This window comes from Osmerus mordax, chromosome 25 (genome assembly GCF_038355195.1).
Source record: "Osmerus mordax isolate fOsmMor3 chromosome 25, fOsmMor3.pri, whole genome shotgun sequence".
Taxonomy (NCBI): Eukaryota; Metazoa; Chordata; class Actinopteri; order Osmeriformes; family Osmeridae; genus Osmerus; species Osmerus mordax.
The window spans coordinates 7,438,292-7,462,037 of record NC_090074.1 but is presented as its reverse complement, the minus strand read 5'-3'; the positions used below and the strand labels follow the sequence as shown (position 1 = coordinate 7,462,037).

General features: G+C 42.7%; 2 protein-coding genes across 4 annotated transcripts; both read right to left on the bottom strand.

Moving 5' to 3' along the window:
* Positions 1-1,551: 1,551 nt before the first annotated feature.
* Positions 1,552-9,329, bottom strand: mat2b (methionine adenosyltransferase 2 non-catalytic beta subunit methionine). 2 transcript variants are annotated; one of them, XM_067229012.1, is made up of 7 exons: positions 9,190-9,329; positions 7,565-7,759; positions 7,243-7,357; positions 6,590-6,745; positions 2,399-2,592; positions 2,113-2,226; positions 1,552-1,935 (listed from the first exon to the last, which is right to left on the bottom strand). In XM_067229012.1, the coding sequence occupies exons 1-7, from the start codon at positions 9,217-9,219 to the stop codon at positions 1,759-1,761; spliced, it is 981 nt and encodes a 326-aa protein (XP_067085113.1). In that variant the 5' UTR covers positions 9,220-9,329; the 3' UTR covers positions 1,552-1,758. The 2 variants fall into 2 exon arrangements, with proteins under 2 accessions (XP_067085113.1, XP_067085112.1); XM_067229011.1 differs by lacking the exon at positions 9,190-9,329 and adding an exon at positions 8,739-8,897.
* Positions 9,330-20,349: 11,020 nt separating this feature from the next.
* Positions 20,350-23,517, bottom strand: eif4ebp3 (eukaryotic translation initiation factor 4E binding protein 3). 2 transcript variants are annotated; one of them, XM_067229364.1, is made up of 3 exons: positions 23,089-23,517; positions 21,667-21,822; positions 20,350-20,805 (listed from the first exon to the last, which is right to left on the bottom strand). In XM_067229364.1, the coding sequence occupies exons 1-3, from the start codon at positions 23,219-23,221 to the stop codon at positions 20,777-20,779; spliced, it is 318 nt and encodes a 105-aa protein (XP_067085465.1). In that variant the 5' UTR covers positions 23,222-23,517; the 3' UTR covers positions 20,350-20,776. The 2 variants fall into 2 exon arrangements, with proteins under 2 accessions (XP_067085465.1, XP_067085464.1); XM_067229363.1 differs by having other exon boundaries at positions 20,350-20,808; positions 23,089-23,514.
* Positions 23,518-23,746: the final 229 nt, after the last annotated feature.

Genomic DNA, 23,746 nt, shown 5'->3' with positions numbered 1-23,746 from the left:
GCGGACGGTCCGCACATTCTCACGTCTGCTCTAAAGTTTCCGTGACGGCCCGCACATTCTCACGTCAAGTAAATCTTTAAACATCACACCGTGTGCGTGAAAACCAGCGTACGCAAGCTTTTTGTGCGTACGCAACGTTTACGAGGCCCCAGGTGTCAGACTCGGCACACAAGTCAGAATTGAGGTAGGCTAAGAAAACATTACAAAACTAAAGATAGTTTCTAAATAGGCCTACCGATCATATTATTTTGACTAAAACATAAAAACGAAATTACTTGAAGCGCTCAAATGAATGCCAAGAAATGTGCGGGCAAGCATTAACTATTGATGTCCCTGCCAAAGCTGATATCAAACTTGGGTCCCTGAACTCTTTAGTGGGTTAAGCAAGGGGAGTTTCTATATCCTAGTGCATTGTGCGCGGCAAACTTGGAAAAAAAGGGATATGAATAAGGGCCTGCGCCCCAGTAGTTTTATGTCTAACAACGCTTCTGCCATAGGTGTAAGCAGATTTATGTTATTGTGAATCGTTTCATAACAAGTGGTTAAATCCCTTTATCATACCTACCTATCTTTGCGTGGGGAAAAACAATGTGCGGTTTGTAACAAAATGACGCTCACTAAAGCGTTCCAGATCATTTCCCGGTCTGTAGGACATAGACCATCAATAACTAATGCAGATCATCAGCAGCATTAACTCCATTGGAAGGTTTTCTGTCGCTACAACATTTTCTTATTAATAAAGGTGAGTTACTACCAGATCATGATTTCACATAAGGAATCACAAATTGTTTCAAGGTTTTCCAGAGGGATAGGAGACCAGAGGTTTTATTTAAGTGCAGTTGCAAAGTGCAGTTGCACACTAGTTTAATGCATTCAATCTTCTTCTAACTTACAGTCACTGATTAACATGGCAACATTGTTATGCCACCAATACTTTCATCGATTGTCACAGTTAGCTAGCTAAAACAGATAATCAAAAAAATACTTTACAACAGTCTCTATTGGCCTACAGTGCACGTTTTAAGTCTGGATATTTTATGCAAGTTATTGAATTAAGTGCTTCTTAATTTACCTTTAACATGCATAAAAGGTTTAAGTTCCCAAATGAGCACACATGACCTAATTAACGTAACCTATAAACTAATTTTCCTGTGCTTTCAGTAGTAGAGTAATTGACATACCAGAAGAAATTATGTATCTTGTTCATTAAATTAATTACTTTTATCACAATCAAATTCAATTTCTTATTTCTTCATTCCAGACAGAAATAAATGGGAATTCCCTCCTCTGTGGACACAGTCCAGAGAAGAAGAGGTCCATGGACCAGGATGTTCTGGACTGAAATTAAATGATGCCATTTTGTTGTCATGGCAACCTCACTCACTGTCATATCAACCAGACTACTGGTTCCTAATCTTTCCACTGAAACAGCAGAACAGGGGAATGTTGGAAGGAAAGAACCAGAAGTTGATGTGGCGAGCAATCACAATTTTGTGCACACAGAAGCCACCAGGACAAGACAATTAACTCGCAATCTTCCAGAAGATGGTCTAGTACGTGACAACATGGTTTATTCCAGATGACATGGAATGTGACCAGAACACAGGTGTATTTGTATGTTGTTTTTACAGCTAGGTCAGTGGTGTGGGTGTGGTTAGGTAGGATCAGGGGTGTGGTCACTGGTGTGGGGTGTGTGGCTAGGCTGGGATCAGGGGGTGTGGTCACTGGTGTGGGGTGCGTGGCTTGGTGGGGGTGTGATCAGTGGAAGACGGTCTGCCTCCAGCGCTTGTCGTACAGGAAAGGCCAGAGGCAGTCTCGGACAGCCATCTTGAAGGGGTGGGGCTCGGTGCTGAGGCCTAGTAGATCCAGACGAGAGCAATCCAGCTGAGCATTCTGGGGCCTTTGGGCCCCCGAACCTGCAGGCTGCTCTGTTAGCTGGAGAGGAGGGGGGAGGGGGGCAGGAGAGAAGGGAGCAGTAGCAGTAGAAGAGGAGAGAGGGAGGGGGGAGGAGAGAGATTGAGGGGAAGGAAGAAAGGGAGAGAGGAGAGAAGGGTTGAGTTAGGAGGCAGAGGGAAGTGTCAGACTGTGTGACAACGTGTCATGTGAACCCACCGGGATGAGGTGTCCGCTGGGCAGGCTGAAGGCCTCAGCGATGGAACACGCCATCTCATACTTGGTCATCTGTTCCTTGGCCGAGTAGTGGAAGATCCCTCGTATGGATGGGTCCTGGGGGAGAACATGACAACAGAAAATAACAGAACGGAATTAGACCAAGACTAGAAACACAGCCACAACAGAATAGGACAACACATAACAGTTCAGCACAATTACATTATTGTTTTTTTCATTTCAATGGATGGTATCATTCTCCTATGCTCCTAACCCAACACACACACACCTGCATCCTCCTCTCGGCCATGTTTCTGCAGACGCGGGCCACGTCGTTAACATATGTGGGGTAGCGCTGCTGGCAGTGGTCCAGGGTGCAGCTCTCCGCCCCTTCCTGCACCTTGTCCCACAGCACCGTCACGGCGCTCTCGTCCACGCGCTCCACCTCCCCGAACAGGATGGGCACGCGCAGAATTGCAGCTTCTGGGGGGGTGGGGTGTTCACTGGTGTTGCTTTCGTCAATGAAAATTATGACTAAATATCGTTGTCAACGAACCTTTATCATGTGACGAAAACGAGACGCAACATAAATGCTGGTCATGTGACGATGACTATAACTAAATGTATAATGCAATATTGTTGACAAATAAAAGCGAGACTAAATGTGATTTACAAAATAAAAACTATGCTAAAATGTCTCTATTTTCGTTGACCAAAACGAGACAAGATGAAATGTTATAAAGTTATTTCGTCTTGTTTAGTCACGTTATTATTATTAGCCAACTTATGAGGCTGTGGTTAATGTGTCTGTTAGCTTTAGACGTTAGCTTTAAATGTTAGCCACTGGAGCTGAAAACGACAGACAAACGTGTGTGACTAGCGTGTGTGTGTGTGTATGTTTGTGAGAGTATAAAGTGGGTTAACATCTGTGATGTGTACTGTGTGTGTGTGTGTGTATTTGTTTGTGTAAGAAAGTGTAAAGTGGGTTCTTAGTTCCTATCTGAGTGACTGCATGTGTTCTAAGCATCCCTTGTTGGCCAAATACTGTAGCTAGTTTTGTTATTCACATAGCAATCACACTGAACTGAATTTGGCATTAACAACATGACTTTGAATACCTTATTCTAGACCAATACATACATTTAAACAAATGGTAGGCTATTGGCATTAACATGCCTCCCGAGACTACTGCTTAGACTACTTCTGTTTTGATAAAAAAAAGAGACTAAAATACAGTTTTCATTTAATAAAACTATACTAAATGTCATCAGTTTTCATCGACTAAAACTAGACTAAAATAGTCAAGGATAATTATGCCACTGCCAAAGACAAGAGCAGACTGCAGCGCATCATCCGCACTGCTGGCTGGATTGGCTGCAATCTGCCTACCCTCGAGGACCTGCACACCTCAAGGACCCTGAAGCGAGGAAGATTGTGGCCGACTCCTCCCACCCTGGACACACTCTGTTCCAGCCACTCCCCTCCGGCAGAAAGCTACGGTCCATCAGGACCACAACCTCACGCCACAAGAACAGTTTCTTTCCATCTACCACTGGCCTCTTCAACAAGGCCAAGGGTTCACACAGACTTTAAACCATTGTCATATATTGCACCCTTGCCATTTTTGCAACCATGGTCATATTTGCACTAAACACTCTATTTTTTTATATTGAACATTATAGCTATTTTATACTTAACATTTAGTAATTTAGCAGACGCTCTTATGCAAAATAGCATGAAATCCTTGCTAATATCATTATCTTTTTCAAATTTGTGTCAAAAAATCTCAAATATACACCAGATTAGCGTGGATTTCATGCTATTTTCAGAGATTAGTGATTTTCTATAACTCTTTTAAAAACATTATTGAAAAAGTAAAGGGTGTGGAAGTAGGCCAGACATTATTAGAATAATCTGGTGTATTTGAGATTTTTTGAAACAAGTTTGAAAAATATATTGAGATTAGCAAGGATTTCATGCTATTTTCATAGATTAGCGATTAATTTGAATTTTATTCAAAACTTTATTGGAAAAGTAAAGGGTGTGGAAGTAGGCCAGACATTATTAGAATAATGTGGTCTATATTTGAGATTTTTTGACACAAATCTGAAAAGGTTATTGAGATTAGTGAAGATTTAATGCTATTTTCAGAGATTAGCGATTTATTGGAATTTTATTCAAAACTTTATTGAAAAAGTAAAGGCTGTGGAAGTATACCAGACATTTTTGGAATACTCTGCTGTTTGTTTGAGGTTTTATAGTCATAAAATCATTATAAAAGTCATACTTTTTCAAAATTGTATGGGTAATTTTGACCCGGTCCCTAACTTGACGCTGCAAAGTGGCGTCTTCTGAATGTGAGACGAATGTCGAATATGAAACTAACTTCACCTCGGTGCTGCAAAGCACAACAACCGTCGCCTTAAGCTTTCCTAAAAAAAGGAGCGCTATGCGCGCTTTAATGTGAAGTTCCGATTTTAAATGACATCAAAACCTTGCCTAGGTCCTAGGTTCGGGTTAAGCCCCGAATGTTCAACGTATGGCTCTGCCCCTGGTGGGGATGGGCTGGTTTGGGCCATTACACTTCCGGGCTGAAAATGGGTCCCACTCCGGCCCTGACTGGGATTATTCCTGTTGTGAATTAAAAACACTTGTAGTGTATACGGGCATGATTAAACAATAACTACCGTAGTTTAAAAGTATTTTTGTTAAAGCCATTCACATATAGGGATTCCCACGTACTGTTTACCCATGCCACCCTGCCAAGACCTCTTGCCACCCCTTTACCACCCCATGTAAAATGTTCTATATCCGCCACTGAACGCGTGACAACTCGTTTCTCTCAAACAAACAAAACAACTACGGGCATGCTAGCTCAACAGATCAATCCGTTTATTTTCATTCGTTTTCATTAGGGTAAACACATGGAAAGGCCTTTGTTAACAACATTGTGTAGTTAGGTTTAATATAGGGTGAATATTGGTAAAGTACGTAGGCCTCAAGTAATATTAAAAACATTATTTTAAAGTCTACAACTTTACAAATGTTTACCGTAGTCTACAATAATGTAGTAAAATCTTAATAAAATGTTATTTTGTTCAAATATATCAACTAATATGGTGTATTTTATCATCCTGAAGCCGATTTCGTAAGCGTCTCGCGCAAAAATTCGACCAGCTGCCGAAACGACCGCTGCAGATCGTTTCGGCAGCTGGCGCGCGATTGCCTGCGATCTGCAGCGATCGTTTCGGCAGCTGGTCGAATTTTTTCGGGTCCCATTTGATAACATGGACGCCGAAAGAAAAAAAGGCGGCGCTTCCAGGCCCTTCGCAGCAGATCGCAGCTAATCACAGTCAGTGTGTCCCAGGCGTAAGCCTTTTAGGAGAAATCACACAAAAGATGAATAAATAAATCGGAAGACAAAGCTACCTTCCAGAGACTGAGAGAAAGACAAGTTGACGTCAAAAACTGCTATAACTGCCACCACAACAACATCAATAAACTACTAAATAAGCCACCACTCAGGGCTCTACAGTGAGTAAAAATACGTGTGCAAGCATGTTAAAGTATTTGGGCGCACGGGTGCGAGCGAGTTTTAACCATAGACATACAGTGTATGTTTTTAACCTATTGCAGCTGCCAGTTACGTGAAAAGAGATGATGGAACCCGAAAATGGTCAAACATGCAAACAGGAAACGATTATTCCTCTTTTTAAGAGAGATTTCAACTACTAATAATTGTGACTCGGATAAACCTCATAGGCTGCGTCCTGCGATAGCCTACTGCATCTGTCCTGCGCTGTAACAGCCTGGCTAGCGATATAGCTAGCTGACATTCACACTCAGTGTGAATAGAACTAAGCAAACTAACTTCCAACACGACACATACCAAAATAAACACGAGTTTAACAATAGAAATTTAAACAATGCTTCCGTCAACAAAATTAACCCCCCAAATGAGTCCCCTTCTATACAGCAAGCCATGCTGAAAACCAAGAGCGCAGTTGCGACCCTACATGAACACCGGTGCAAATACAACATAAAAACTAAATTTCCCAATAATGAGAAGTTTGAACCCATCCACCACAGAGGCCCTCATTCGGATCAGTACAGAGGCGCCCTCCCTGGAAATGTTTGATGCCTCTAAATGTGCTGAAATCTGGCTGTCAGCTGAAAAAAGATCAAGACTCCCATGCTACAAAGCTTGGCCAAGCCATTCAATTTGAAACAATGTTACCATGAATAGAAAAAGTAATAAATGAATATGTAATGAATGAATAAGTAACCTATCCTATCTCCGGTAAATTTTGTGTAATTCATTTAATAGTCTAATAATGATGTAATGTTTAAAGTTTTTAAAAACAGAAACTGACTGTGCCCCTAAACTTTGGTTTGTCACTTTGGGGCACATGTGCTCCAGCAAAAAAAAGTTAGCGTAGATCCCTGCCTGGGTACAGGTAGGTAAAGGTGTGTATGTTACCTGGGTTGTGTCGGAGAACCTCCCTCTCTCCCTCCAGTTTGGACCTGCCATACAGGTTGAGAGGGTTAGGGGTGTCATTCTCTCCGTAGGGGGGGTTCCTCCCGTCAAACACATAGTCTGTGCTGATGTAGATCAGGAAGATGCCCTGGTTGGATGCTATTCACGCACGCAAACACACATACACACTGAGCATTGACGCAAACTCGCACAGTTCCCATAGACAACATTTCACATTTTGAGTCAGTCTTACTGTAATACACACAACTACCACTAGATGTAGTTGTAGTAACCTTGGAGCTTGTACCTGCAACATCTCCCTGTCTTCACCAGAGTGTATCCCTGTAACATCTCCCCGTCTTCACCAGAGTGTACCTGTAACATCTCCCTGTCTTCACCAGAGTGTACCTGTAACATCTCCCTGTCTTCACCAGTGTCACTGCAACACCTCCCTATCTTCACCAGAGTGTATCCCTGTAACATCTCCCTGTCTTCACCAGAATGTACCTGTAACATCTCCCCGTCTTCACCAGTGTACCTGTAACATCTCCCTGTCTTCACCAGAGTGTATCCCTGTAACATCGCCCTGTCTTCAGTGTATCCCTGCAACATCTCCCTGTCTTCACCTCTACATCAGCAGACTGTGGGCCTCCTACCTGCTTCCTTGGCCAAGTTCCCCGTGGCGTGGACATTGAGGTTGATTGCCGCCTCCGTGTGTCTCTCCACCACGTCTGGTCTCCGCTCCGCTGCACAGTGAACTATCACATCAGGCTGAGGGAGAGAGAACTATCACATTAGACTGGGGGGAGGGGGGGAGAGACCCATCACATCAAACTGGGGGAGAGAGACCCATCACATCAAGCTGGGGAGAGACCCATCACATCAGGCTGGGGAGAGACTTATCACATCAGGCTGCAAAGTACAGCTAATCTAGCCACAGATCCAGTACATGGCTCCCTAGACACGCCCGCACCACACCTGAAAGTCCAGTATGACGGTCCTGACGGCGTCCTCGTCCAGCAGGTTGCAGCGGAGGAAGCGAGGAAGGGCGCGGTTGTAGCCACAGCCCAGCGCCTGCCACGCATTCTTCTGGAACTCTCTGTACACGGCCCGGCCCAGAAGGCCTGTGGCGCCCGTCACCAGAACACGACGGTAGGGGATGGACACATCCTCCTGGGGGAACAGCCCAACATACCCGACAATCAATTCATCTCTCACTCTGTAGATCAGTAGATTACTGTTGCACCATGCCTGGTAGCTGAGATGATATTTTGAACACTGCCTGGTATAGACTGTTCCTAGACTCTGACCAGTGAAATAAGGTTAGAACTATGCACCTGTGATCCGTGATCTTCTGCTCTTTTCTATTTGCACCTATTGTATGTCACTTTTGATAAAAGCATCTGCTAAATTAACAAATGTAGATCAGTCTATAAACCTGTTGATCAATACATCTATCAAGGGGACGGTCCGGGGTAATGAAAGCAGAGAAGAGAAACTTGCAGTAAGTTGGACAATGTTATTGTCCCCTTATCTCATATTCTGTTCCCCATCAACAAATTCAGTTCCTCCTCATTCTGATCACTTCCTTCCCGGAAATTCACATCAGCCACATCAGAATATGACGAGTAGACCATGTTAGTTAATTGATCACCATCTTCAACTTATTCCAGCAACACCGTGCACCAAGCATGCATTCATCCCAACACAAACCTGTCAAATCCAGGTCAATGTAAGAACAGTAGTTATTATGTAATCCTACCATCATACGTGCTAAATGTAATCCTACCAAAGCAAAGAGGTTAGGAAACACGAGTATTCTGTCGTCTACATGCATTGCGTTACTTTTCAACTTGTTCCATGAATCATTTTAGATTGTTATAATCGTATTTTTAACACGGCTGTCGGGCATATACATGATAACGACCAAAGACAAAATGGGTGTCCTTAACACGAGCCTAAACCGCTTACAGCAAAGGTACTCGACTAGTTCGTCAAAATACACAATTAACTATACATATACAGGTGTTAGTCATCCGGCTATCCTCGAATTTACTTATATTGTGTATTTACTTAAATTGTTAGTCGCTAAATGTCTAGCAAATGATGCTTTCAGTCATTGAAAAAGGCACGTTCTCGCTCCTTAAATTACCTCCACCAGCTCCACGTGTCCTGGGGTGAAATTGATTTTAAATTCTTTTTCCCTATAGGTCATTTCTACGCCAATATAGATTATGCGTCGAATATGCTCATTCTGTCGCTGCAACTGTCTATCTAGATGCGCAACTTCTGTTTGTTCCTCATTAGCAGATGGTTCCTGCAGCTTTGCCGTAAAGCATGCACAATTGTCGCACAATGAAACATCACCGTTACAGCGCCAATTAATTGAAACAAAGCTAAATCATGCACTAGTAGAACACAAATGTCTACCATCTTAGTGTCCAAAATGCATCAATAATGCCATCTCATTCTCGAATGATATACACGCACCGTTAGGTTGGCTTGGACTGCGTCAATAATCAGAAGACAAGGCTACTACTTCAATGGACTTCGTAAAGACTCAAGGAATTACATTATCTAATTTGACAAGCTAGATATCTTACCTCATAATCGCCATAGTCAAATCCTGGCATCTTCTTTAGGAATTAACTAACGTTAAAATAAATACAATTGTCTGTTAGTTTGCTGACCACCACAATAACCACCAGGAGCAACTAGCCAGCTAGTCCTGAAAGAGACTTTATTTGAATATTTGTCCGTCAAATAAACAAGATAAATTCTTAAAGGGGAGGTTGTTGCCTTACTGAGCTACTTCAAATGTATAAAACATTGCCACTAGATGGCGCCAGGGCCCGCGCTATGATGAACCAGAAAGCTTTGATCAATCAAGAGGTTTATGGCCCGGTTTGCCAGACATGGATAAACCCAGGTAAAAAAATGGTAATAAGTATACTTATTATACTAAAGTGTACTATTGTCGCTGTTCTAACAATGTACTTAATATACTAATCATATATCATTAGTAGCCTACTACTAATGACAAACTTAAATACACTTAAATATACTTGACTGTACTATTTGGAGACACCATTAAGAAGCACTTGAATATACTTAAATATTACTTTTAAATATACTTTTAAACTAATGCTGTACTTTTTTTAAATATACTTTTTTACGATACCTTTACCTTTTAAAGTATATTTCAAGAGGGTTTTCATATTACTGTAAATACTTATAATGTATAAGAAATGTATTAGTAATTCAATTAAAATGTGTAAAAATACATTGTAAATGTAATTCAAATATAATTACTCAGAGGGAAAAGTATGCTGAAGTACACTTAATTCAAGTATACTTAGTACATACTTCCATACTACTTTCGATGTACACATTTATATGTATAACTGTAAGACCCAAACGCACAACACGCACACACGTCTGATCTTGGGCTGAAGCCCCTTTTATTGGTGAGAGAGCAGGTGGTTAAGATGGTGTCTTCTGGTTGATGGGTACCGGTAGCAGAGAAACAGAGGTTAGGGAGCGTTGACCTGAAGGCAGATGGAGACAAGCGTTAGTACACACGTAACAGGAAACTAGGAATACAACAAAGAGCCAAGATCACGAACGTGAGGTCAGTGATTCAACAAACTGCTGATGAGTGGATGACAATCCGGGATTTAAATGCTGTGGTGTTGATTTGGGAGTGAGCCATTGGTGAGTCAAGTTAACAGGAGGGAGTGAAGGCCCTCTGTATTTACTCTGGTGAAGTCTTCTCTTAATTGTTGACTTTGACACAGATACGCCTACCTCCTGGGGAGTATTCGTCGTAGCTCGCTAAGCGGTTTAGCGAGCTAATTTTCAGGCTAAGATAAAAAACGCCCCTCTTTTTGGTTCGTGGAAGCAACTTTCGATAAATCACTATAGTAACATATCAATTAGCACTAACCTGCTCCAGAGCAGGCTAACTTAAGTGTAGCTGGATAAGCTTGCCACACCCCCGGAAAATAACATGGCAGCTCCCTTTTTGAGAGACCCAGTTGACCAAGGAGCTATATTTTAGTTCGATTAGCTTTCCATACCAATAGAGTTCTTTGCGATTGCCAAGATCCTTTATTTCACACGGATGAGTTCTTGTTTGAGCGATATCGATTCAGCCGACAAGGACTCATTTATTTGCAAGACCTTCTCGGGCCGTACATTGCAAATATATCACACGCCGCAGCAAGCTTTATGCTTTATTATGAGCTTGTGCTGCTGTATGTGAATATGTAACGCTGTTTTACGAAATGTCTTGTCTTATCTGTTGTGCCTGTGCTTTTTATATGTTTCACTGTGGGAGAGTGGGAAACGTCATATCGATTCCTTTTTATGTCTTGACATGTGAAGAAATTGACAATAAAGCTACTTGACACTTTAACTGTGCTTCAGATTGCATAGCCTTGAGTTTTTTTGCGTCAGGTAGGCTATAGGCTACATTTTTATACAGTATAGGCGATGCAGAAAACATTGGCAAAGCCGCAGCATGCGTTGCTGTAAGAAAAGTGTACTTGGCGCTTAACCAGCTGATGAATCAATTAATCATATTCCCTGGCCATGTCCCAGTCAATGAAATCAAAGAGGGATTTACACATTGGCCTACATGCATATACACATATAGTACATGATATAAGCGCAGTAGCCTACATATATCCTCATAATTGTCTATGAATTCGTATCAATTAGATACTCGTTGGCCTTGTTTTTATCTAGCCTACTTATTCTGAAAGAGTTGAGATCATTATTTTCGCTAGCAAGATCTCATTCGATTATTAATTTCCATTAAGTCTATACCAGCAGGCACATTTAAAGAAATGTGATCTGATTGATTGGGGTAATGAGGCACTTAAGATGAGCCTATACATTTCCCCAAAACTTTCGCATTTAGCTTATCGGCAATTTTTTTGCCAAGCTGCTTGTCTTGCTCTGGCAGCGGTGGCGGTGTTTGACTTAGCCATGACAATATGCTTATTGTCTTCTTAGAGACTCATTATTACATTACATTTACATTTAGTCATTTAGCAGACGCTCTTATCCAGAGCGACTTACAGTAAGTACAGGGACATTCCCCAGAGGCAAGTAGGGTGAAGTGCCTTGCCCAAGGACACAACGTCATCTGGCACAGCCGGGAATCGAACTGGCAACCTTCTGATTACAAGCCCGCTTCCCTAACCGCTCAGCCACCTGACTCCCCTGACTCCCCTGACTCATTATAATAGTTTGCTCGGATGGCGACAATAGCCTATCACCGCTCTCTCTTTGGTCTTTTCCGCCATCATACCGTTAAAAAATTACGGTTTTGGTGATCGACCTTTCCTGCCTTTCGAAGTAGGACGTGCACGTGCAATTTCCCTGATAAGTTTAGCCTGATTGAAATTAACCACAGATTTGGATGCGGATCAGCCGTTGACGAACCGATATTTGCTGTTCTCACTCATCTCGCTAATGTTAACGGGCTCAAGGGACAATTGATTAACTTAGCTTCAACCCTTACGACGGAGAGTGTTCTTGATCTGGCCAACTGATGTGAAGGGGTTTTTCTTCACCAGGGAAAGAATTCTTCTGTCATCCACCACAGTTGTTTTCCGTGGTCTTCCGGGTCTTTGTGTTGCTGAGCTCACCAGTGCGTTCTTTCTTTTTAAGAATGTACCAAACAGTTGATTTGGCCACACCTAATGTTTTTGCTATCTTTCTGATAGGTTTGTTTAGATTTTTCAGCCTAACGATGGCTTGCTTCACTGATGGTGACAGCTCTTTGGACTTCATATTGAGAGTTGACAGCAACAGATTCCAAACACAAATACCATACTTGAAATGAACTCTAGACCTTTTATCTGCTCCTTGTCAATGAAATACTCCCATGAGGGAATAACATACACCTGGCCATGGAACAGCTGAGCAGCCAATTGTCCAATTACTTTTGGTCCCTTAAAAAGGGGGGGGGGGCACATATCAAATGTGTTGTAATTCCTACACCGTTCACCTAATTTGGATGTAAATACCCTGAAATTAAAGCTGAAAGTCTGCACTTAAAGCACATCTTGATTGTTTCATTTCAAATCCATTGTGGTGGTATACAGAGCCAAACTGATGAAAATTGTGTCAATGTCCAAATATTTATGGACCTAACTGTATATCCACAGACACATCACAGACAATGTCACAGCTATAACCACAGACAGGTATATCCACAGACATGTCACAGACAGCTATAACCACAGACAATGTCACAGCTATAACCACAGACAAAGACAGGTATATCCACAGAGTTACAGACCAGAATCAGAATAAAGTTAGTTTCTACAACAAGCAATTTACTTTGGTGGGCAGGTGCATACAGTAAACATATAAGAATCTTAAAAATATTAAAGTGGTCCTTAACCCTTGTGCTGCCTTCGAGTCACAATGACCCGAAGGTTCACAACGACCCATCGTTGTGCTGCGACAACTTTACCCAATACAAAAACAAATAAAAAGCATTTTATTTTAACATTCACGCTGTGGAGGGTATGAGACAGCCAGACGGTTAAAAGAAAATGCTTCACTTTATTTTTGTATGAGGTAAAGTTGTGGCAACACGTGGGGGGGTCACAAAGACTGCAGGGTCACAATGACCCGAAGATAACACAAGGGTTAAATATATATAAAAGTAAGAAATGAAATAAATTTACAGAAAAATACTAACAATACTATAAAATATAAAACAAAATATGAAGTAAAAGAGTGCAGTAAGGCTATGTGCCAGAGGAGCATTAATGTAACGCTCAGTACTTTATGCGTGAGTTAGTGACAGAAAACAAATCGACCTGCGGAACCATCTTGGATCATTAGGTATATACACAGACCCAGACAGGCTTATCCAGTCACAGATGGATATATACACAGACACAAACATGGATATATCCACAGACAGGGATATATACACAGACATGGACATATATTGTGGCAACCCAGGGGTGAAGCAACATAGACCGCGTCACCGGCAAGCCCAGGGTCAGGTGATCGGAGGCATGTATGTCTGGGTGCCGCTCCCAAGGGAGACAACGAGCTGCCCAGGTGTGGCTCATGAGTGGATTGGAGGGCGGCCACACCATAAAAGGCAGGCCAGCCCTGCCGGAGGGGGAAGATCGCTAGAAGTGAGTAGGAGCTGGACTCCAACACATGCTGACGGCCGTAGTCTAACCAACTCCTACTGTGTGTGGTTTTTCAGCAAGGAGTGCGGGTCCAAACAGCCCAGCCGGACCAGTCCAGACCGTTCCCTCAACCGAGGAAGAACCACATTTCTTTTGTGTTTTTTTGGGTCGTTTATAATAATCTGCTATTTAGAACAACAATCTTGCTTTCGCGTAGTGCTGTGCTGTTCGCCCCTGTCTACGTCTCTTGGTTGCCACAATACACAGTCATGAATATATAGACAGACACAGACAGGGATATATACATAGACAGGTATATATACACAGTCATGGACAGGCAAAGTATTGAGGGGCCACTAGAGGTTGTGTAACAACCAGCTCTCTGAATGAAGTCAAGTCACATGGTTCACATGAACATTGTACATGTGGCATGACTGCAAGTCAGAATTATATAACTTATTATATAAGTCATTAAGGTAAGGTCTGTGTAGCAAATTTAGGGTCGGGTTGGTTCACAGATTTGATGCACAGAATGTTTTCTGATACCTAGTGGATCATTGACTGTATTATAACTGGAGAGGAGCGGTATTCTAGAGAACTAAAATACTGCCCCTTTTTAGTTTACTAGAGAGGAGCAGTGTTCTATATAACTAGAGAGGCAGTATTGTAGATAACTAGAGAGGAGCAGTATCTAGATAACTAGAGAGGAGAAGGAAAAGCCATCCAGGAGTCAGGTGATGTGATGAATCCTGCTGCTGGACTTTAGTCCCACTCTGCCAAACCTTCTACCTCTCTCTGCCCCTGCGTTTCTACTGAATATGCCAGAGGGTCCACCTCTCCCAGAATAGGTCAGGGGGAGGGTTGAGAGACAGTTTAGAGTACCAATCCTGATGCTGTGTCTCTCCTAGTCAGTTACAGCTCAGTAAGCCAGCATGTGGAATGAGTGACTATAATTACTAAGCAGAAAAATACTTGTTCATTTCCTGTCCTGGTTTCTCTGATGAGTGCCCAGGCAAATCCATGACAATGTAATCTAACAATAATACCACACAGACTAGTAACAATACACCTGAATATTCTTTAAGCAATCGTAAGAGGCTCACCGGATAGAGCACATACCACAAAGGCTAAAGCCTTACCGCAGGGGCCTGGGTTTGGTTTTGGCCACATTTCCTGATTCCTTTCCTTTTCCCAACAATCCTTTCTTTTCTTGGAAGTAGTGAAGAGGTCTGTCCTTAAACCACTGATCAGTTAACAACAATTAAAGATAATAATTACTTTATTGTATACATTACATTTACATTTATTCACTTAGCAGACGCTTATATCCAAAGCGACTTCCAAGAAAGAGCTTTACAAAAGTGCACAGGTCAATGATCATATACAACGAGCCCCAAAAACATTGTGGGTAGCCAAAACATGAAGCATACATTGTGAAAAGCAAATAAGTGCCAATGGGAAGAAACATAAGAGCATGTAGTTAAACAAGTTACAATTAAAGAACATGAACCTCAAAAGTGCAAGAGTGTACCTGTAGGAAAGCAAGCAACAACTAGAGAGGATACAATTTCTGGGGAAATTGTAGGGTGTGCTTGCTTGCGTCGGTTGCACAGGGGTCTGTATATTTTATATAAAAATGCATCGGGCCTACTTATTATTTATAAAGATTACATAGATTTAAAAGCATCTTTTTTTTGCTGCTCATTTACAACTCAAAATACGAGTGAAGTGTCGAATGAAATATGATGTCTTCTCATTTCCCCTGCAAGAGGCAGCTGACAGGCTGAATCAAAACGAATACATTTGGCAGACCGGTGTAAAAATTGACCTAATCTCTATGATTTAAACGTCCTTTTAAGTTGTCCCTTCTCGTGATATTTTCAGGCATTTAGCCTACTCATATTGCATTCATTCATTAATAAAGAACCCCATTTGAAGATTATTCTACGACTTTACCGGCAGAAGATAGAATCGCGATTCAAACAGTACCATCTGCTAACTGAAAATATGCCCCCAAAAACGTAAATAAGCTTGACATTTATTTAGTGGAAAATCGCTCATTCATAAAAATCTCACTGGTAGCGATCATTGTCAGTAACAACGCAAAATGCGATATAGCCCTGTGTGGAGAAGCTGCCCCGGTAAATTCTACTACTACAGTACAGTACTAGACTACTGCTGTGTTCGTCTTGGTAGCGATTGCGTTGGTTGAATTCGATTTAACGTTCCGTTGTACGGTTTAGGCTGAAATTAATTATTTTCATGAACAGATTGACAAAGTTTAGGTTGTGGCAATGAAGTTCAGGTTAGTAGTCAGATTGTTTCAACTATTGAAAGACTTTTGAGTAAGGGGAGTGCCGAACATGTTTTGTCACCGTTTGACTTGAACAGCTGAGGAGTTTTTGTTAGCTACTCAGACTAGTGTCTCGGGTAGGCTACAGCGTTGCAGTGAGCTACACTGGTTTGAAACCACAGGTAATGGTAATTTCACCAACAAATCGTTTACTAATGTCAGAATAAATCATATAACGAAAATGTATATGTGAGGAATGTTTATTTTAACGATTGAAAACAGATACATCATAGACCACTGTAGTATGTGTTGCCCGGGCAACACAGGCTAATGTCATGATGCTAATACTTCAGTGAAATAGTAGACTACTGTTTCCGAAAGTAGATGTACTTCCTTAATAATATCAGCTTATATTGTACATTACACATCACAATTGTGTGTCATATCACAAAGTAAAATGAGTAAATAGTTATCACCCTGGCCTCTTTTCTTGTGGCGTTTCTGCAGCTGCCTTGCAGTAAAGCTATAGTTAGCCTAGCTATCCCCCAAGTTAACAGATGCGAAACGAATGTTCTGCCAAAGGTAGTCACGCGTGTTTTCGTGACATTAGTGCAGAACGGTGTAAAAATTGACCTAATCTCTATGATTTAAACGTCATTTTAAGTTTTTCCCTTCTCATGATATTTTCAGGCATTTAGCCTACTCATATTGCATTCATTCATGAATAAACAACCCCTTTGAAGATTATTCTACGACGTTACCCGGCAGTAGAAGATGGAATCGCGATTCAAACGGTACCATCTGCTAACTGAAAATATGCCCCCCAAAACGTAAATAAGCTTGACATTTATTTAGTGGAAAATTGCTCATTCATAAAAAGCTCACTGGTAGCGATCATTGTCAGTAACAACGCAAAATGCGATATAGCCCTGTGTGGAGAAGCTGCCCCGGTAAATTGTACTACTACGGTACAGTACTAGACTACCGCTGTGTTCGTCTTGGTAGCGATTGCGTTGGTTGAATTGGATTTAACGTTCCGTTGTACGGTTTAGGCTGAAATTAATTATTTTCATGAACAGATTGACAACGTTTAGGCTGTGGCAATGAAGTTCAGGTTAGTAGTTAGACTTTTGATTTAAGTAAGGGGAGTGCCGAACATTTTCTGTCGCCGTTTGACTTCCTAAACAGCTGTGTACTGTAGCTAGATGTTTTTGTAGTGTGTCTCGCGTAAGCTACAGCGTTGCAGTGAGCTACACTGGTTTGAAACCACAGGTAATGGTAATTTCACCAACAAATCGTTTTCTAATGTCAGAATAAATCCTACAACGAAAATGTATATGTGAGGAATGTTTATTTTAAGGATTGAAAACAGATAACGCTACATCATAGACCACTGTAGTATGTGTTGCCCGGGAAACACAGGCTAATGTCATGATGCTAATACTTCAGTGAAATAGTAGACTACTGTTTCCGAAAGTAGATGTACTTCCTTAATAATATCAGCTTATATTGTACATTACACATCACAATTGTGTGTCATATCAAAAAGTAAAATGAGTAAATAGTTATCACCCTGGCCTCTTTTCTTGTGGCGTTTCTGCAGCTGCCTTGCAGTAAAGCTATAGTTAGCCTAGCTATCCCCAAGTTAACAGATGCTAAACGAATGTTCTGGCAAAGGTAGTCACGCGTGTTTTCGTGACGTTAGTGACGCAGTGACGTTAGTAACGTCAGTGACTGTGGTTAGCAAATTAGCCACCGTTAGCTTCACTTTTCGCCACAAAAACTTAACTGAAGCTTAAACCATGCAACGGAACGTAAATTCCAATAGAAGCAACTCAATCGCTACCAAGACGAAACTTTTGACACCTACGTTGTCTATGTAGGCCAAATATTGACTGAGTTTTAGGGGGGCAAAAAGAAATAAAAATAAAAATAATAATAATAATAATATATATGTGAGAGAACAAAGGTTGTGCTCTCGCCGAAGGCTTGAGCACACCCAATAATATAATTCACAGCGAGTACAAGAAGTTAAATCAGTTACAACTAACCAACAAGAGCAACAGCCCTCAATAAGAGTCATTGTTTTCGTGGAGGAAACTAACATCAGGTCCAGCAAATCATTCCTAAGTACCGTTGTACTCCCGTATACAGTTTAAAATGTTCTTAATATAATAAACAATGTTTGATCTATACCTTGCTATATTAAGTTCATGAGCACATAACCCTATATCTATTAATTAGTTTCTTGTATCATTGATAAACTGTCATTATGCTGTTTTCTTATGCCTGCATAGCCATAAGTTAGTTCTTTGTAAGGTGCGACTAGGAAAGGCCTGTGTCACTAATGTAAGTCAGAGGTCACAATATAAGTGTATAATGCCAAGCAACTTTGAATGAGGAAAAAAGGAGCGACAAGGCCATTTTGTAGTAGCCCTATCTAAAGACCTAAACACAAGCTATCTAGCATACAGTGTCCTTTTTCAGTGCATGCAAAGGCTATGCTAATCATCTTGAAGCCTCCCATATTGTGATACCATATACTCCCTTGATTTCCTGTATCCATTGACCAGTCTTCTGTGATACTCAACTTGAGTGTCACAGACACCTGCACCTTACATATGTGTAATAAATACGTTGATTTTGTCTTGAACTTGTCTTAAGTAAGTAAGTAAGTAAGACTTTATTTATATAGCACTTTTCATACAAGAATTGCAGCTCAAAGTGCTTTACATAAAATCAACAAAAACAATAATACAAGTGTTGATCTAAAACGTTTAACCAAACTAGCCGCACTCTATCTGCGGTCTTTCGAATCCATCTTAGATCCGAGCTGCCACTTGCAGTTTCTAATACACAAACATGACAAGGGGGTAGACAGGACGAGACTAGAAAGTTACAGCATAACATGAGGAGAGAGGAGGAGAGAAAAAGGCAACACCCAGACAATGCTCCTAGAGGAGTACAGTGTGGGAACAGACAAAAACCTCAGCACATAAGCACAACAACATTTACAAAAACGCGTGACTTGCAACGGGGAGTGGGGGGGGTAGACAAGCAGCATCTGCACCTGCAGCCATGGTAGGCGCTGGACACAGACCCGCCAGCCACCCTGGGGAAACAAGCAGGCAAAGGCGTTGGATGGGGGTGGGGGGGTGGTGATATCTGTAGTAGGTGAAAGTTAATGTGTGAGTAGGTCTGGGTTGGCGCCCTCGACCTAGGCCACAATCAGTCCGATTCTCCCTATGCAGATTGTGTTGGCCAGGAGACATCCTTGGTCATGACCCGGGCAGAGACCAAACCACAGATGTCGGTGGGGGGGGGGGGGGGGGGGGGGGGAGCAAGATAGTCTCGCTTCAGCGCTCTCCAGGGGAGTTGTTTTCCAGCCAAGGCCTTAGCCAAGGCCTGTGCTGGTTACGGGGCCGAAAGTGGATAAGATTGGGGTAGTTGTTTTGACGAGTAGCCGCAACTCAATTTTCACGTCCACCCTTCAGGAAGGTCTCCATGTCCTCCATCTTCCTTTGCAGAGCCGCAAACTTATCCCTGTTGTAATCAATGCTGCGTTGTAAGTTCACAGTCTGAGCTCCAACAACTCTGCCCACCGCATCAATCATATCGGGCAGCCTAACGGGGCTTTTGATGGCTGCAGCCGTTTCCTTAATTTTCCGATATACAAAGCCAGCGCCTATTCCAAACAGCAGAAAGCCTGTAATAATGGTTCCGAATATGAAGATGTCTTCAACGTCCTCCACGGAAAGCGCCGCTAGACACACGACACGCCAATTCTCCCACGCGTCCATCGTGTAGCCAGCTGCGAACGTCCCGTCCGGACAGTTGGGTTCCCCCGAACCCGAAATATTCCCTTCATTGACTTGGTACTTTTAGAGCAATTGGGTATTATCTAAGACGTCTTCAGTAGCAACAGTGTTGCTTTTCACTTGAATTATGTTCTTAAACTCTTTGAATTTGTTTAAAATGTATGTTTGCTCTTCTTGTGTGAAGTACAGACCTCTAGACATGTCCATGTTTGTAATTGGTCATTTTTGGCAAACAAGCCCCTTTTTATGTGAACACGTTCATCGCTCAAGTGGGGAAACCTGGGTTGAGTTAAGGAGTTAATAACCACCATCGTGATACCGTTTTCCGCGATTGCGGTTGTTAGGGTTAGTGAAGCTAGTGAGAGAATTTATCCCAGGCATGTTGAACTTGCTTTATGGTATAGGGCTTTGACCTTTAAACCGGAATACTTAGTGGATTACCCAAACACACACACACTTTAAAAGAAGACCACTGCAGAGAGCTTTAATAACAAACGTCACTTTATTTTATTGTATTGCTCTCACTGGCAGACACTGGCCTGGAACTCAGCCTGCAGTTAGACATATAGAAAAACTCGTACACATTCTGACCACCCACAATGAGAAACCATACATTTCTTTATCTTGGGAAAAGGGCAAGGCCTAGTACCAAATGTACTAAAGACAAAGAACATCAAGATAAAGGCAGATGAACAGTCTGTATCACCCTCCCTCCTTCCCGCTCTCTGGGCTCTCACAGAAAACTGCCACTGTTCCACCTCAGAGAACCGTGTTTCTCTGAGGGTTCTAACGGTAAATTCTAGAATCATGGGAATTAAAATGCTGGAGGGGTGTCTGCAGGCCCTGTAGAGACCGTCAACCGCCGTGGTCAACCTTTACCAAACCTCGACCATGGAGAAGGTCTGGAGGGTCAGATGTCGATCATAAACTGGTCATCATCTGCTGTGAGGAGAGGAGATGTTATACCCCAGGAAGCAAGGAGACAGGAAAGGTTGAATGACAGGAGGGAGAAGGGGATTAGACTGTAGGTTGCTGCAACATTCACTGTTGTTGTGCCCTTGAGCAAATTGAACTCACTGAACCTGCCCATCCTGTGTGTGTGTGTGTGTGTGTGTGTGTGTGTGTGCACTAAAGTGTGCTTTCTACTTCCCCCCCCAAAAAAGCAAACATTTTTTTCATTCTAAACCTCCAGAAGTCAACATCCGTGATAGGGCTGAGTAATGCAGCATGTGATCTGCAGGTCAGTCTGCTCCTGGTCCTAGTCCTGGTACTATCATAGTCCCTGATCCTATGCCCTGAGGTAACTGGTAACATACTGTTTGTTTTCAGCTTGCTTGCTCAGCATAGAACATCTGCCTTGAGAATGAGAGAATGTGCCTGGGTAGCCCTGAATGGCTCGGCCCTGGCAGTGCTGTCTCTCACTAGGGTTGGACGAGGACAAAGCAAAGATTCCTCCTGGACGAGGAGGACGATGTGGAGGGGAGGAGATACAGAGAAGGAAGAGAGAAAGAGGAAGAGGGGGAGGAGAGGGAGAGCTGAACGTGACAAGCTAAACACACCTGCAGCCATGTGAGAACAGTGTCATGTGTTTGGGTTAGTAGGTGAAAGGGAGATATGGAGGGAGAGAGAAAGAAAAAGATAAAGAGGGAGAGAGGGAATATGGAAACAGGCAGGCAGTGGGGGTGTATAGGAAGGGAAGTTATAGATGAGAGAAATGTAGACACAGAGAAACAGCATGAGGGCTACAGTTAAGACGCTTGACCCAGACTCAGGTGTTAGGTCTCGGGGGTAAAGAATCACCTGCCAGGTGGGGGCTATTCTCCATCCCCTCAGGAAACTTTCCCAGGGGGGGCACAGTCACTCCGGGGATGTGGGGGAGGCAGCAGGGGGGGGTACGGGCAATGGGAGAGTTACGACATTCCAGCAAGAACTTCCTGTCGTAGATTATCTTAGTTCCTGGAACGAAGGAGGGGGGGATTTCCTGTGATGTCACTGAAGTAAAAAGGACTGCACACTAAACTAGCTGCAAGCATATCAGGTGAGCACCTCGCATGAAGAGCAGGATTAAGACAACTTTAGTCACGAGGGACACAATATTGACTTACGGTTTTGTGTGTGTGTGTGTGTGTTTCAGAGGCACAAAAAGCTGCGTGTTACAGCTTCCTTCAAGGCATATACGAATTAGCAAAAACAACTAAAGCATATACGAATTAGCAAAAACAACTAAAGCAACATCTGTGAATGTGTTTGTGAATGAGGGTGTGTGTCTGTGTGTGAGCTAGTCTGTGTCGTCAGTGACAGAGCATTTGACCTGCGGATCAAGAGGTGAAGGCGTCTGTTTAATGAACACATCATATGGAGTTGTCACCATGGGACTACAAGGCTGACCTACTTCTGCAGTTCAGACCACTGTTTCCTTAGGTTACAGCAGCTGTCATGTCCATGCTCCCTCCTCATCTCCTCACTTCCCTCTCCTTTCCTCACTTCACTGAAAACACCCTCATTCCCAGACACCCTCCCCCCTCTTACCATAGGACAGGCAGTTCCTCCCCTCTCTCACCCCCAAACTGGTGCTCCAACTTTACTCCCCCGAGACTGGCCTCTCACTTTTACTGTCTCCCCCCTTAATGGCCTCTCTCCCCACACAAGACCCAAAGAAACTGGAATACAGTGACCATTTGTCCTCATTTTCGGAATTTCGGTTTTAGTTATATTATGATGTGCATCTGGTCTAATACTTCATTGTGTGCGTGCGCATATTTGCATTGCTTTTAATTAAACACCTCTTTAGAAGTCTCGCCTTCTCTCACACCAATTGGTAGATAAGAGGCTTGTAGCAACTACTGACCAAATTCCTGCCTGCAGCAAATGACAGCTGAGTTGAAACAGTGCCCAAACCATATTCAATATTTATGTTATGCAAATATATATATATTTACTGCTTAAAGTTTGCATTTATCGCTAACACTGTTTAGAACCCCATCATCCCCCCCACGACGAGAGAAAAGGTGTCCTCTTTTTAGAAAGCCAGGATATGGTCACCCTATCCTGGCTGGAACAGCCATTACGCACGTGTACGCAATGCGCTCCACTACGGTTTTTGTACCATGCACCGAAGAAGCGATTCAAACGCTTATTTCTGGTATCGTTAACAGCATTAAAATACAAAAACACAACCGGCGCATAGTATGTAACTGCAGCGGTAGCGGTAGCGTAGCTCACCTCCGGGCGTGGTGGAGAAGAACGTTCCCTCGGGAGTCTGGCTGTAGGAGTCTGGGAGCAGGGGCCAGTCCTTTGAGTTACCGAAGCGGCTGGGAATAGGACAGCTGCTGCTCTGCTGGCAGTTAACAGACATACTTGCAATTTACACAGAAGTGATATGACTAGTTTGGGGATAAAATACTCGCTCGTAAAAATAGAAAAGTTTGCACGCTCTGTTTCTGATATGGTTGCAGTAAAACCAAGACCAAAGCTGAAGCGGGGCAGCAAAGGATTGCTAGTCGACCGTTCAGTCTCGAGATTGAAGTTGCACGACGAATACTGACAGCCACGTGCACATGTTTATGTACAGGCAGCTGGTGGGAGTGGCATATTTTTTATCACAATCTCAATTTAAGACACTGACGTGCACACTGCTAGGTTGTCTTCTCCAGTTGTTTACTTTCCTTCATGCGTCTTTGCGCATCAAACCAACCAATCAGCACCATGACAGACTACATCATCGCCTATCAGAGATGAGCGGCTTAAGCCGCTCAAAGGTGTTTGGTTTCACATCGTTTAACGTCATACTTGTAAACAATAAACGTCATTGCCCCAAATATGACTAGCGTGTCCCAGCCAAATGCTGTGTACTATACAACTCCCGACGAGAAAAGTGATT

Bases quoted from the DNA above. Each gene is read 5' to 3' on its own strand.
- eif4ebp3 (XM_067229363.1), bottom strand. From the start codon at position 23,221: ATGTCTGTTAACTGCCAGCAGAGCAGCAGCTGTCCTATTCCCAGCCGC. The intron at 21,823-23,088 runs GTGAGCTACGCT...CCTTCGTTCCAG, and splicing joins CTTCTCCACCACGCCCGGAG to GAACTAAGATAATCTACGAC. The intron at 20,809-21,666 runs GTGATTCTTTAC...CTCTCCTCACAG, and splicing joins GAATAGCCCCCACCTGGCAG to CAGATGATGACCAGTTTATG.
- mat2b (XM_067229011.1), bottom strand. From the start codon at position 8,801: ATGACCTATAGGGAAAAAGAATTTAAAATCAATTTCACCCCAGGACAC. The intron at 6,746-7,242 runs GTAGGAGGCCCA...GTGCGTGAATAG, and splicing joins GAACTTGGCCAAGGAAGCAG to CATCCAACCAGGGCATCTTC. The intron at 2,593-6,589 runs GTAACATACACA...CCACCCCCCCAG, and splicing joins GGTTCTCCGACACAACCCAG to AAGCTGCAATTCTGCGCGTG.